Here is a 12,779-nt window from a genome sequence, read left to right as displayed (position 1 = left end):
ACCTATCTAACTATATCATGATCAGTTGTTATCTTCATTCTCACGTTCCCTTCCCTTCCTTTCCAACTCATCCCTCTTTACACTTTCCAGCTCCCTCTCCAACCTCCTAGTCAACCTCTCTAGAACCCATTCCGGCTCCTCTTTATGCCCCATCAGCGGACTCCTATACCCAACCCAGCTCCACTCTACCTTTCCCTCCTCGCCATCCTGCGCTTTTATAGCTTCCATACCCACGCCCATTTTCCCCTGCGTCGCATTTTTCGGACCTTCACTAGGCGGCCCTGGTGTCACCATGGCCCTCCGATGCGTCTCAGCGCTCTCCTCATCCTCGCCCAGCACTTTCAAATACCACGCCCACTCATCAAACGTATATTTCCTTGGCGGGCTGCTATTCATATGTTTCATAACCTGCGAAATTTCCGAGATTAGTAGACAATGGTACTCATGTTTATTATCTGGCAATTTGTCCTGCTTTTCTCCCCTCCTTTGCGCTCGAGCTGTTTCTTGTCGGGCGTTTCCCGCCTCAGCCCGTTGCGCTGCAGACTCGGGAGCGTTTTTCCTGCGGTGGTTCTCTTCAGAGTTGGCATCGCTACCTCGTCTGGTTTCACCTAGAATACCGGGAGGCGTCTCTTTGGGGCCGTTTGCTTCGTCGAATATACGTCCTCCAGTGACGTTGTTGGCAGATCTCTTGAGCGTAGTTATGACGCCTTCTTCGCCTGGTAGGACGGTAAAATTTCCAATCCAGAGCGTCAGGTCCCGGATCCCTTTGACGATTGTGTCGCCCATGTTACTAATGAGGATCGTGAGGGAGGGGATTGCAAGTAAAGACCAGAAAACAAAGAAGGCTTTGCCGGAGTTAGATTCTAAGTATATGTCGCCGTAGCCGATGGTCAACAGAGACACGTAGGAGAAGTAAAGTGACTTGAAGTAGGTCCAATCTTGATCTTTTTCGGAGGCTTGAAAGACCGCGGCACCTGCGAACCAGAGGATCAACCAGGTTGTTAACGAGATAACGAGGGATGTCCAACGGCGCTTCCAGTGGGCAGTGTCCTGGATTTTGCGCATGAGTTCAAATTCTTGTTGCCGACGCTCGCGCTCCGTGAGCTCTTTCGATTGATGATTCTGTTGGTTGGTAGAGACTTGAGACATTGAGGGTTTCTCATCCGTTATGGGCTGTAGGACAGGTTTGCCCTTCTTTTCTATTATTTCGAGGAAGCGTCTTCGTTCTTTTTCGACCATGCGGGCGCCTAGTTTGACCTTTCCTCGTTCAAGTACAAGTGAGCGGATAGACCCAATCACCAGACCAAGGATAATAACCCCACCAATTCCATATGGAAACAAGAGACACCTTCCGATGTGAGTGGACGGAGCAATATTGCCTATCCCAATTGTGAGTAACGTGTAATCGGACCAATATACTGTATCGAGATATCTCCATCCTTCTACATGCGAGAATACAGCAGAACCGGTGAGGAGATAGACAAAGAAACTGATAGTTTGCAGCATCAATGTCCGTTGGCTTATAGTTAACTGGAAGTCCCTCTCAAAATGGCCACGGTAGGCACCCCATACATTGGCAACCATCAAACTTGCAACCAAAAAGTAGAGAATCGCGGCAATTATAGCATAATAGAATGCTTGAGTAAAAACGACTTCTCCTCGAGGCTCAGGGATTAGAGGGCCACTAGCGGTAGCACATAGGCCAATTAAGGCAGCTGATGAGAGATACCTAAGCTATTATCAGAACGGCACATGCTTACAATGGAAGATGGAGGCCTACCATCCTATGATTGTAATTGGCTGAGCGACGGAGAATGATATTCTCCTCGCCATATTTAACAGAAGGCAAAGGTTGGATATGAGAGCTATCACGAGCTGCGCTGCATTGATGCCAGTTAACCTGAGCTGCAGCTTAGTTTAACAGGTTAAAACGTAGAGAATTAATGAGAACAAACGTACCATTTCGGATCATTTATGTCTATGCCATCATCCTCTGTTGCACCGGGTGGAATATAGGCTCGCCAATGTACCACCAGGGAACATATTGAGAAGGTGGAGGCCATTGGTCCAAAAGTGCCTGCGATCAATGGGAACGCGGTGCTTGCAAACCACCATCGGCTATAACAAATGCACTGTTAGCCAAAGTTCCTAGAAACTAAGGTTCTCGTAAGTTACAACTATGGCTGATAACTAGTACAAGTTCGACCGTGCTTGTTGCAGATCAAGCTAGCAAGAAAAGGCTTTGGGATGTCGCGCAAAACCATACCTTGGAGTAAGATATGCCTCCTCCTCCTCAGCGGAATCTTGTTCATTGTGCTGTCGATCCTCGAGGTCTTCTGCTTCCTTAGAAATTGGCCCATCGAGTCCCGGGTCGTTCATTGCGAAGGGCTTTTGGCTCAATCCCAAGGCTAGAAAGGAGCACCTAGACTATCGTCACGCTGAGCTTGACTCCGTTTAAGCTTCAGCATTAACCGACTATTACTTGGGCTGGTCTTTGGGTTTCAGGGGTACCAAGCGGTCGATAGATTCAATCATGCTTTAGAAAGTATTTGCACATATTCCTATTTTGGGTGGAAATCAAGTTGTTTTGATTAAAAGATTTCTGAGGATCGGTATAGAGGTATCATGATGAAATATTGTATAGAGGTAGTACTAGCAAGGGGACCCCTAGATTCATAAGACATGGTGCACAATACTCCGTAGGGAGCCCCATACTAGCGCTATGTGGATACTTATACAATCCTGCACATACAGTAGTATCCTTCGTATGGTATATGCTCGCAAGGGTTATGAGCTTGAAATGTATCTGGGAGCTGGTGACGTCAGTGGTGCAGGTCGCGTCGCAAACAACAACGGGGATTCGTTCCCTTGAAAGCTGAGATTATATATTCAAGGCTAAGTCATAATCTAGTGAGATGAGTGGAATTAATAAGAGAAAACGGATTGAAACGCACCAGGGAGGCTTTTCTGGTAGGAAAACGGTACATGAGTTTATCGGGCCAAGTAGTCCAAACAATCCAATCAATACCCTGCGCACCAGTAAGCCAAAAGGCCCAAAATTTCAACTCGTGAAATCAAAGCAGTTCACAACGTAAACCCAAAATCCGAAATAAGGCAAGTACAAATAGGAAGACACACGATAACGAGCCAATGGACCTTCATCAGGCCTAGATATAGGCCTTGCTATCCCATTGCTTGTAGGACGATTCTTTGCAATGCTTCAGCTCTGCTAAGACATTTACCCTAATACCCCCTCAGCGTCACAACGTCATCTTCGGTACTACTAAGATGGCTAGTAACCTTACACGCACCAGTATTTGGTGTCCTAAACCCACTTACTTAGGGGGGGCTGTTGCGGTGGATTTAGACCTTTCCCTTATCAGAAGTGTCCGTGGCCTGAGGATAGTAGTGTATAAATTGCTCCTTGGTCAAAACAGTAGAACTCCTTTGGAGAAAGGTAGTGATCTTGGCACTCAATTCTGACAACATATTAGTAGAAGTTAGGACTGCAGGTAGGATCATCATACGTTCAACGGACATAGGCACGGTTGCTTGTAAGGAATAGTGATCGCCTCTCTCATGTACAATAATGAGGTCATTAGGTAAAACAACACCTAACCAGAATTAGCATTGCCCATTCTAGTGGAGAGTTGTGGAATATACCTTCAGCAACAGAGTACACAACTACATTTTGGCCTTTCATCCTTTTCAGCAGGTTTTGTTGGATGGTGGTATTCGGGCGCATTGAGGCTCCATTCGGCGCTGGTATTGACGTTAGACTTTAGTATTTTGATATGGCCACGGAACTCAGCTAATTTCTTACCGTCGTACGTCGCTGGGTCAAGGCCTTGGGTCGAACCAAACCCTGGCTATCAGGTCGAACGTCAAAACTGGTCTGTCTTTGTAGTGACCACGGACGAAGGTTGATCTCGCGACCATAGCTCAAGCGGAACAGGGCTTTTGGAATGGTCCTGAATGTGTTGATCATGGTTGACATATATATTTGAGACTGCCCAATCACTGAGGAACGATTGATCGATGGATGGATTTAAAATAGGGCGAGTGACATTAGAAGTAGCGACCGAGGATGAAGAACCCCGAGACAAACGAGGATTGTGGTTGTGGTGGCTTGGAGGTGAAGAAATGTTGTTGCTCTTCCAGCTACGGTCTTCTCGTAAGTCTTTGGTCGAACCTACCTAAGGTACCTAGGTACATTAGTAAGTGACTTTGATTTTTCAGTTATCCAACGGGGATACACTTATGTAACTCGTGAACCATCCCATCGGGTTCGTGCAGCACTTCTACGCCTCAGGCGCCCAGGGCTTTCTCCGTTTACAGTGCCAGCTTGCTCTTACATCGTGTTGTACGCCCTGCGAGTAGCTCCCCACACGAAACATGCAACAACTAGGTAAGATTAGCCGTGGTGAAACTTTTCGATAGTTTGAATTTAATCACGGAATACATTTCGTAACTTTGGTAGGCGTCGTCATCGGAAGACTTAAAGTTGGACCAGTTACATTTGAATTATGAATTTATGATTACAGAGGTATTGGAGAACCGCAGGGTTTCTGGAGGACAGTAAGTAGTTTCTGAGAAACGTCTCAGGTGTACCCTACCCTTTCAAATTCTAAATATCAACGAACCTTGTCCCACCTACTCGGCCATCCATTTTTCAGCGTCGCCCTCGACAAATGCATTATGATATTCATTGCTCGCTAACCACTCCGTGGCTGCCACCATTTCCCCATGTGAAGTGTAAAAGCGATCGAGAATCTGATTGAGATCTACAGTAAAACAGTCAGTCTCAAGCTGCTCACCTTTCGAGTAAGGACCATACAATCTAATGACATTGGATAAGCAGGTCCGAGGTGGAAGGGAGCAAAATATTGGGGCTGATACTGGAGTTTAAGCCCGCTTGGAATAGTCGTGCCTAAATGATATTAGCGCAGAATCTCGAGTAGTGCACCGTGGATCGCAGACCTCTCCGCACACGAATGATGTAGGGAACTCGAAGACCTGAGGCGCCATCGGCGGCTTCATTACAATCTTGGACCTGGTCTACAAACTCCCTAATATGCTCCTGCATCGTGAACGTATTTGGCATAAAACAAGCGCCATTCGGATCTGCGCACAGATAATTAGCCGTCCGACTTCCTATACTTCCTAGAGTAACGGAAAGATCGCCACAAACAATCAACGGGCTCCGAGGGGGGACAATAGATCAAGCCATCCTTAGCAACGTTAAGGCCATCGCCATAGACATCATCGTCTTTCTCTGGCTGTCTGATGGGGTCGTAGAGGCTAGAGCGCTTTCCCTAGTTCAATCGGAGCAAGGATGCCGGGAAACTGGAGTGAACGGGTGCAATCGAAAACCTCTGGCGCGACCCAGCAATAGTTCGAGGGCCTTTATAACAGGCAGACAAGCCTGGCGAGATGCGCCGAAGGCCTCTGCCAAACATCTTTGTTGTCACGGGAGATGTAGATGTCGAGACAGGGGTGGATATATGGGTATACGAAGTAGTTGGAGGTGGAAGAGTTGTACTGTATGCATGGATAAAGTAGGTATCCAGTACTTTGGAAGTACCCTGTCTGTGTTTAGACCAGTGCAACCTAGGTACCTAGCTTGCCAAATACTCTTTTAATACGTAGTATCCGCTGGCAAAAAGATGAAAAAGTACCAGGAAATAGCACCGCCACACTAGATATGTTGCCTATATCCAGAGGTAGTTCTCTAGAGCGAACGCTCTAGAGGTAGATGAAGCGCTGTAACTGGTTGGAGTTGCTGCTAGGTGCTCGAGTAGTGAAGCTCAACAGCGCCACTATTAGCTAAGCAAGATGTGTCACTGGTGCTTGTTCCTGAGACATGTTCAACTCTCCCCATTGCACTCTGTGAACTGAACTGAACCCCCACGAGCGGACGGAGCCAGGACCAACCCATTTATAGGCATGCAATCATACTTAACCCCCAGCCATGTGAGATAACAATTCGCTCAACCACACCCTACTCCTACACCTTCGTCGAGCTTGAATCGTCCACCAGGCAACAATGACACACCATCATGCTGCCAAAACGAAGAGGACGACCGCCGAAGATAGTAAACGAGTCGCATAATGATATTGAGGAGATAGGAGGCGGTGTTGGGCGCGCCGGTGACTCTTCAGCAGCCATGACAGCTAGGAAAGCTACAACTGGGGGGAGGGGAAAGGGAAAGGGGAAAGCCCCTGCAAACAACGCAGTTCCTGAAGTGTATCGAGACATGCTAGACGAGGCACTCCCAGCGCAGTTTGAAGTGCCAGAGAGGCCGTTGAAAAAGAGAAGGGTCGGTCCTCGAGGCGCTCCTGGAATAGCAAGTAGCTCGAAGCTACCTGACAAGCAAGTTTCCGACGAGGATGATGATGATATCCAGTTCGAGGATGTTCTGGACACAGGCGATCTCGAAGGGTTTGATATCGGCGAGGCGAACACTCCTGCGAAGGAACAGCAGACCGCATATAGGGATCTGGATGAAGAATCGGACGACAATGATTTTGATTGGGATGGAGTGGATTTCGAAAATCTACCCCAAGATCAACCTAGCGGTGATCTTGAATTGACGCTCAATACTATAATGACCCCTCAACCATCAAGAAGTGCCCCCCGGCGGAGGCTAGTTTCGAAGGCTGAGAAGGTTACGCGGCTAGAGATCCATAGAATGCATATTCTTTGTTTATTGTCGCACGTTTCCACGAGAAATGATTGGTGCAATGACTCTGAAGTTCAGAGCTTGCTCAGACCCCTATTGAATAAGAAAGTATTGTCGTTGCTTAGACCTAAATCTGATCTGTCGCAATTCGGAAGAACAGAATCGCTGAAGAGGGGCCTGGAGCAAACTGTGAAGATATGGAAGTCCAAATTTTCTATTACAGCCAGAGGCATGCGAAGAGCACTCTGGGCAGATGATGAGAAGGATCTCCAAAATGTAAGTACTTTTGATATGCACTACAGCATCTCCTATGAATCATAAGTTCTCACAGCTATATAGTATAAATTAGCTGGCCCTGCGGATCTCGTCCTAGAGAAATTGGACTTCCGGGCTGCTGCTAAGACATTTAAAGGCTCCAGAGATTTAGGAGCTCAGCTATATTGTGCATTACTTCGCAGCGCAGGTCTTGATGTTCGACTCATATGCTCACTTCAACCACTGTCCTTTAATTCGGGAGGCCCTCCAATGCCTCCAAGTTCCGTACCACCAACCAAACCTGCTAGCCCCGAAATCAGCGATGAAGGTGATGTCGTAGACATCCAAGACGAGGATTCGCCGTTCGGCAAGAATGGGCCCAGTGCTCTAGGCTTGCCATTTTCACCACGACGCCGGCTTGGCCATCCAAATGCTGCAGATTATAATATGCCTGATATAAGTGCTCCAGTTCGACTTCCGCCCAAGCCAAAACCCCAAACCATTCAAGAATCACCATACCCAGTATTTTGGGTAGAGGTTCTGGACGAAGCGCATCAAAAGTGGTTTCCGGTCGATCCTCTAGTCACGGAAGCCATTGCCAAACCTCGTTCTTTGGAACCTCCGGCAGCAGATCGTGAAAATATGATGTCTTATGTGATAGCGTTCGAAGAGGCAGGCAACGCTCGAGATGTTACGAGACGATACGCCAAAGCTTTCAACGCCAAAACAAGGAAGAATCGTATCGAACCAACCCCTGCGGGCAAAAAGTGGTGGAGTAAAACTATGAGAGCCTATTCTCGAGACTGGACAAGTGACCTAGATCAAATAGAGGACATTGAATTGACAGCAATCGAGACGAGAGAACCAATGCCTAAGAATATCGCGGATTTCAAGGATCACCCGGTGTATGCTTTGGAGCGACATCTCAAAAAGAATGAGATCCTAGTAGCCACACGTGAGAGTGGAAAAGTGGCTGCCGGGCGGGACTCGGGCACACCTGGAAGACGAAAACTGGAAAATGTATACAGAAGGCGCGATGTTAAGATAGCTCGTAGTGCAGATGCCTGGTACCGTCTTGGAAGGGACATCAAGATGGGGGAACAGCCTGTGAAAGTTGTTGCTGCAAAACGAAGACCAGACGAAGATGATATGGGTGGTGATGTCGAGGAACGCCCTGGCACAAACCTCTTCACTGAGGATCAAACAGAGATATACGCGGCACCGCCTGTAGTCAACGGTCGAGTACCAAAAAATTCATTTGGGAATATCGATGTATATGTCCCAAGCATGGTCCCCAAGGGAGGTGTCCACATACCTCGTAAGTCTCACGCGACTGGTATCAACCTCTATCCCTACTGACATATCATAGTCGAAGAAGCAGCTCGCGCAGCTCGACTTTTGGGTGTCGATTATGCTGACGCTCTCACGGGGTTCGAATTCCGCGGTCGCCATGGAACAGCTGTATTGAAAGGCGTAGTGGTCGCCGCTGAGTACCATGAGGCCGTTGAGGCTGTGATAGAGGGATTTAGGGATGAGCGAGCTCGTGAGCAAGAGCGCATGCGCATTCTTGCTATATTTAGAATGTGGAAGCGGTTTCTCTTCGGATTAAGGATCAAGAAGCGTGTTGATGCTTATGCAGGGGATGATGAAGAGGCTCAACCGTCCGAAGATATCGATGATGATGTTGATGAGGAAGATGACAAGGGTTATGTTGACCGTGGTGATGATGATGAGAGTGAGGGAGGCTTCCTGTCTGATGAGGGCGGTGGTGGATTTTTCCATGAGTGAACACTTTTATATTGCTCCAAGGACTATAGGAGTAACATATAATCGAAAGGAGATTGCTCCTGCCGTGATGCCTCACCTAGCGCCGTGATAACCAAGTCTTTGGCCCCCTCCTTATTTGGCAAGCGCCATCAAAGCTCCCTCTCAAAGTTCAATGCTTTCTTAAAAACCGTGATGGATTTATAGCATGTCTTGGCTGAAATACCTGCAGAGCCATATACAATTGGCCAAATTAGCGAATAGTTTCAGCTCATACGCACTTCATGTTTTCTTATAAGGACGTCATGTTTTCTAAATATCGTGAGATCGCCACTGTGGTTCCTCCCCCTTGAAATTGTGGATTTGCATTGCTCTCAGCCTACCAAAGGTTCTACTCATTTTATCGTCTGTGGAGATTCCCCAAATGTCATTTCCATAATGGCACATTCTGCTGAACCAAACAACCCATGCAAACACTGTGCCGTTTTCACATCTGACCACTCTGAAGCCTTCACCGCATCATATTGTAGCCTTGAGCTTGACTACGAAAGGGTTGACATCTTCCCTGAGCTCCCCGAGCTTGAGGCTTCTGCTAAAGATGGCTGTGTCTTTTGTGGGCTCCTGCGGTCCTCATGTCGATTATACTGCCCAGGGGACGATGCATTTAATGGCAAGAATCCATATGAAGGAAGAGTCCAGATCCATGGAGCTGCGTTGAGCACGAGTGCGCCAGAGAGAGGAATAACAACCCTAGCATTCAACATCCGCCCAATAGATACTGCTGATTCTTTAGACTATGTTCCGATATACTTCAATTTTTATTCATGCGAAGGTATGATTGATTATGCATTTTTAATGGTAATCTGGCCAACCTTGCCGTTTAGATACGCCGGCTGGAAGTCAGATCAAGCAACCCGCGCCGCTGCCCACGCCCCTTGATCCTCAAAATCTGGAACGAATGAAGAACTGGATTGAAGAATGCAAAGGCTCGCATGGGAAATGCCAACAACAGCAAGTGCCCCACTTGCCTACACGTGTCATTGACGTTGGCCCGCCAGATGGATCGCATAATCCACGGTTGCTCATTACAGTTGGCATCTCAGGAGATTACGTAGCACTTAGCCATTGTTGGGGGCCACCATCAAAGGTTCAATACCGGACACTTCTATCAAACATTGGGCAGGGGTTACAAGGGATACCGATGTCTAGCCTGCCCCGGAATTTCCAAGATGCAATAACTGTCACCCGAGCATTCGGGTTAAGGTATCTGTGGATTGATTCGATGTGCATTATTCAAGATAGCGAAGAAGACTGGGGATTGGAGAGTAAGCAGATGGATACTGTCTACGGTGCTGCATATTTCGTTATTGCCGCCACATCATCATCCCACAGCGGCTCCGGGTTTCTCGAACGTGAACTTAAACCCTCAGTTCAGATGGCCCTCCGCTGCCCAGATGGTTCTCAAATTGGGCATTACTCCATTCGCCCACAAGCAAAGGCTGGAAGTGGTGCGTGGTTTCAGGACGTTGGAATGTCACCCTGGAACATCCGTGCCTGGACGCTCCAGGAACGCCTGCTTGCAAGGCGGATCATTCATTTCACGACGGAAAAGATATACTTTGAGTGTTATAGTATTGATGCTTCTGAAGAAGGTGATATAACACGGGAAGTGCCATCGGAACAGTACATGTACATGGCTTCCCTCGAACTGAAACATCTCCTTGGGCTCACCCAGCAACTATGGACAATCAAAGAAAGAGATGGCTATGAAACCGCTGCTTATAAGGCGTATATTCTCTGGTACACACTAGTTGCGATGTACACAGGGCGCCAGCTCACCTTCGAGTCCGACAAATTTCCAGCGCTTGCTGGGCTTTCGACTAGAATAGGGGCCTTACTCAATGACGATGACTATTTATTTGGCCTTTGGCGGAAAGATCTCTGCAATGGCCTAATGTGGCAGCCCAATATGATTAATTTCTCACAAGGCTATCCAAGAGTCTCAAAGGGGGTGTTAAGTCAAGCTCCATCTTGGTCATGGGCCGCTTACACGGGCGGTGTTTCTTATTGCTACACGGCACTTGTGAAGGATAGACAGGGGCAAAGCCTTCGTATTATAGACGTCGATCCGCGGACGTCTGGCTTTACTCCACCGCCAACAGATACCCCCGCAAAACTCAAGGTCTCCGGGCTCCTAAAACAGGGGACTATTTTTCGGACAGGAGAATGTAGGGGGCCTCAAGTTAGGCTTAAGCTCATTGGGGAAACTGGAGGGTCATGGGATAATCGCGTGAAGATTAACAGCAAGGAGGTCGGTAACTGCTCACTAGATTGCCGGCATCCCTCGCTGATAGGCGAGGATGTATGGCTGCTTAAAGTCATGAACAGAGAGGTGGAAAACACAGACGATTATGGTGTACCGGCGGGCTTAATCTTAGAAATGGTTGAGGAGGGTGTGTTTCAGCGGGTTGGCCTTTTCAATTTGGATTTTGAGCATGAGAGCGTGTTTGACGATGAGGAATACCGAGAGCTATTGATAATTTGAATAGGATTGGCTTTTACAAGCATGAAAAGGCTCGACAGGCTATAATTGCATGAGGCAAGTTGCGGCTAGTATTTCTTAACTACCAGACCGCCAGGCCCTACACACTATCTGCAGTGGTGGATTTCATAGAATAGCACTCCGGATAAGCAAAAAGCAGTTGATCCTCTGCTGCTTGAACATCCAGTTTATCGTCTAACAGTGTTATCATAGCTATCTATCACCACCGCAGTCACCATTCGTCATCTATATCCCCCTTAAAACTCCAGCACGAGAACAACTCAGGTGCCCCATCAATCCTCTATTGCCACACCTGTGGGAACAAAAACTCCGCGTTCTTAGCACCCTCCTCACCCCTCCCTTTCTCTTTTGTCATAAATTTCAACATCCCAGCCACACTACCCTCCCAATGCTTGCCACCAACTAATGCCTCGTGCCCCTCCTTGCTCAACTCATCCAACACGGCGCCAACTAGCCTCTTCGCATTGTCGCCATTGGCACCCATATTGGCCATAACCATCTCGACGTCGACGTCCTCTGACGAGTGCCAACAGTCGTAATCAGTTGCCATGCAAATCATTTGATAAGATATCTCAGCTTCGCGGGCAAGTTTGGATTCGGGGAGAGCAGACATGTTGATGATGGAACCGCCCCAGGCACGGTACATGTTTGATTCAGCGCGAGTGGAGAACTGAGGGCCCTCCATACAGATTACAGTTCCCTGGTCGTGCAAGACGACACCATCACCAGCTAGGGCGTGGCCGCACTCTCTTACTACCTAAAATATTGAGATATAATCAGTATTGAAACATAAAATGCCTTGCCCTAGGAAGTCGGATATCAATACGAATTAACGTACCTTTGCAAGCTTGTCATCAAACGGATCCGCAAAACCCACATGCCCTACAACACCCTTCTCGAAGAAAGTAAAAGGCCGTACACCTATCCAAGATCATAGCCGTCAGCTATATTCCACGTCCCAATTATTCTCCCTAGAATTCAACCAACCTTTGGTCCGATCAATAATCTGATCTGGCACCACAAAATCCCTCGGCTTAATCTCCTCCCTCAAACTCCCAACAGCGCTAAAAGCAATTACACATCTCACACCAATACTTCTCAGCGCTGCGATATTGGCTCTGTTCGGCACCTCATGTGGTGCGAATTGGTGGTGTTCTCCGTGTCGCGATAGGAAGGCTATGGGAGTGTTGTTGTGCTTGAGGATGTGGATTGGGGCGGAGGCGTGGCCCCATGGCGTGAGAGGGTTGAGAACTGCAACTGGCACATAGCCGGGGAGTTGTTGCAGCCCTGTGCCGCCGATTACAGCGATGTGGACTGGGTCTATGGAACAACAGAGGGTTGTTAGTCGGGTTGGTTATCCGCGGAGCTTGGAAGGGGAAATGATCGTATTTTATTGGGAGTGTGAACTTACCTGAGTATGTGGTTGGTAGGCCGTCCGTCATGATGAGAAATGGGATTTGGGCTTCTGGTTTTGTGTATGATATCTGCGAGTGGGTGGTGGAGGAGGAACGATA

General features: G+C 47.9%; 6 protein-coding genes across 6 annotated transcripts; 2 read left to right on the top strand and 4 right to left on the bottom strand.

The window, feature by feature from the left end:
- Positions 1–21: 21 nt before the first annotated feature.
- Positions 22–2,379, bottom strand: BP5553_04517 (putative potassium channel; the record flags this gene model as incomplete). Its single annotated transcript, XM_032013140.1, has 4 exons — positions 22–1,729; positions 1,781–1,900; positions 1,960–2,118; positions 2,267–2,379. The coding sequence occupies 4 exons, from the start codon at positions 2,377–2,379 to the stop codon at positions 22–24; spliced, it is 2,100 nt and encodes a 699-aa protein (XP_031869740.1).
- A 984-nt stretch (positions 2,380–3,363) lies between these two features.
- BP5553_04516 (uncharacterized protein) lies at positions 3,364–3,988 on the bottom strand (the record flags this gene model as incomplete). Its single annotated transcript, XM_032013139.1, has 4 exons — positions 3,364–3,479; positions 3,528–3,614; positions 3,664–3,762; positions 3,832–3,988. The coding sequence occupies 4 exons, from the start codon at positions 3,986–3,988 to the stop codon at positions 3,364–3,366; spliced, it is 459 nt and encodes a 152-aa protein (XP_031869739.1).
- Positions 3,989–4,653: 665 nt separating this feature from the next.
- On the bottom strand, positions 4,654–5,459 carry BP5553_04515 (uncharacterized protein; the record flags this gene model as incomplete). The annotated part of the gene is made up of 5 exons (XM_032013138.1): positions 4,654–4,784; positions 4,838–4,930; positions 4,981–5,124; positions 5,192–5,315; positions 5,358–5,459. The coding sequence occupies 5 exons, from the start codon at positions 5,457–5,459 to the stop codon at positions 4,654–4,656; spliced, it is 594 nt and encodes a 197-aa protein (XP_031869738.1).
- A 600-nt stretch (positions 5,460–6,059) lies between these two features.
- BP5553_04514 (Uncharacterized protein) lies at positions 6,060–8,726 on the top strand (the record flags this gene model as incomplete). The annotated part of the gene is made up of 3 exons (XM_032013137.1): positions 6,060–6,959; positions 7,023–8,256; positions 8,308–8,726. 3 exons carry the CDS (start codon positions 6,060–6,062, stop codon positions 8,724–8,726), a joined length of 2,553 nt encoding a protein of 850 aa, XP_031869737.1.
- Positions 8,727–9,140: 414 nt separating this feature from the next.
- BP5553_04513 (Uncharacterized protein) lies at positions 9,141–11,247 on the top strand (the record flags this gene model as incomplete). Its single annotated transcript, XM_032013136.1, has 2 exons — positions 9,141–9,534; positions 9,587–11,247. The coding sequence occupies 2 exons, from the start codon at positions 9,141–9,143 to the stop codon at positions 11,245–11,247; spliced, it is 2,055 nt and encodes a 684-aa protein (XP_031869736.1).
- A 298-nt stretch (positions 11,248–11,545) lies between these two features.
- BP5553_04512 (S-methyl-5'-thioadenosine phosphorylase) lies at positions 11,546–12,707 on the bottom strand (the record flags this gene model as incomplete). Its single annotated transcript, XM_032013135.1, has 4 exons — positions 11,546–12,022; positions 12,104–12,186; positions 12,253–12,585; positions 12,677–12,707. The coding sequence occupies 4 exons, from the start codon at positions 12,705–12,707 to the stop codon at positions 11,546–11,548; spliced, it is 924 nt and encodes a 307-aa protein (XP_031869735.1).
- Positions 12,708–12,779: the final 72 nt, after the last annotated feature.

The sequence above is a fragment of the Venustampulla echinocandica genome, assembly GCF_003357145.1.
Source record: "Venustampulla echinocandica strain BP 5553 chromosome Unknown scaffold_2, whole genome shotgun sequence".
In the NCBI taxonomy this organism is placed as follows: Eukaryota; Fungi; Ascomycota; class Leotiomycetes; order Helotiales; family Pleuroascaceae; genus Venustampulla; species Venustampulla echinocandica.
The sequence above is the reverse complement of the archived record's forward strand: the minus strand, read 5'-3'. Positions and strand labels throughout refer to the sequence as shown.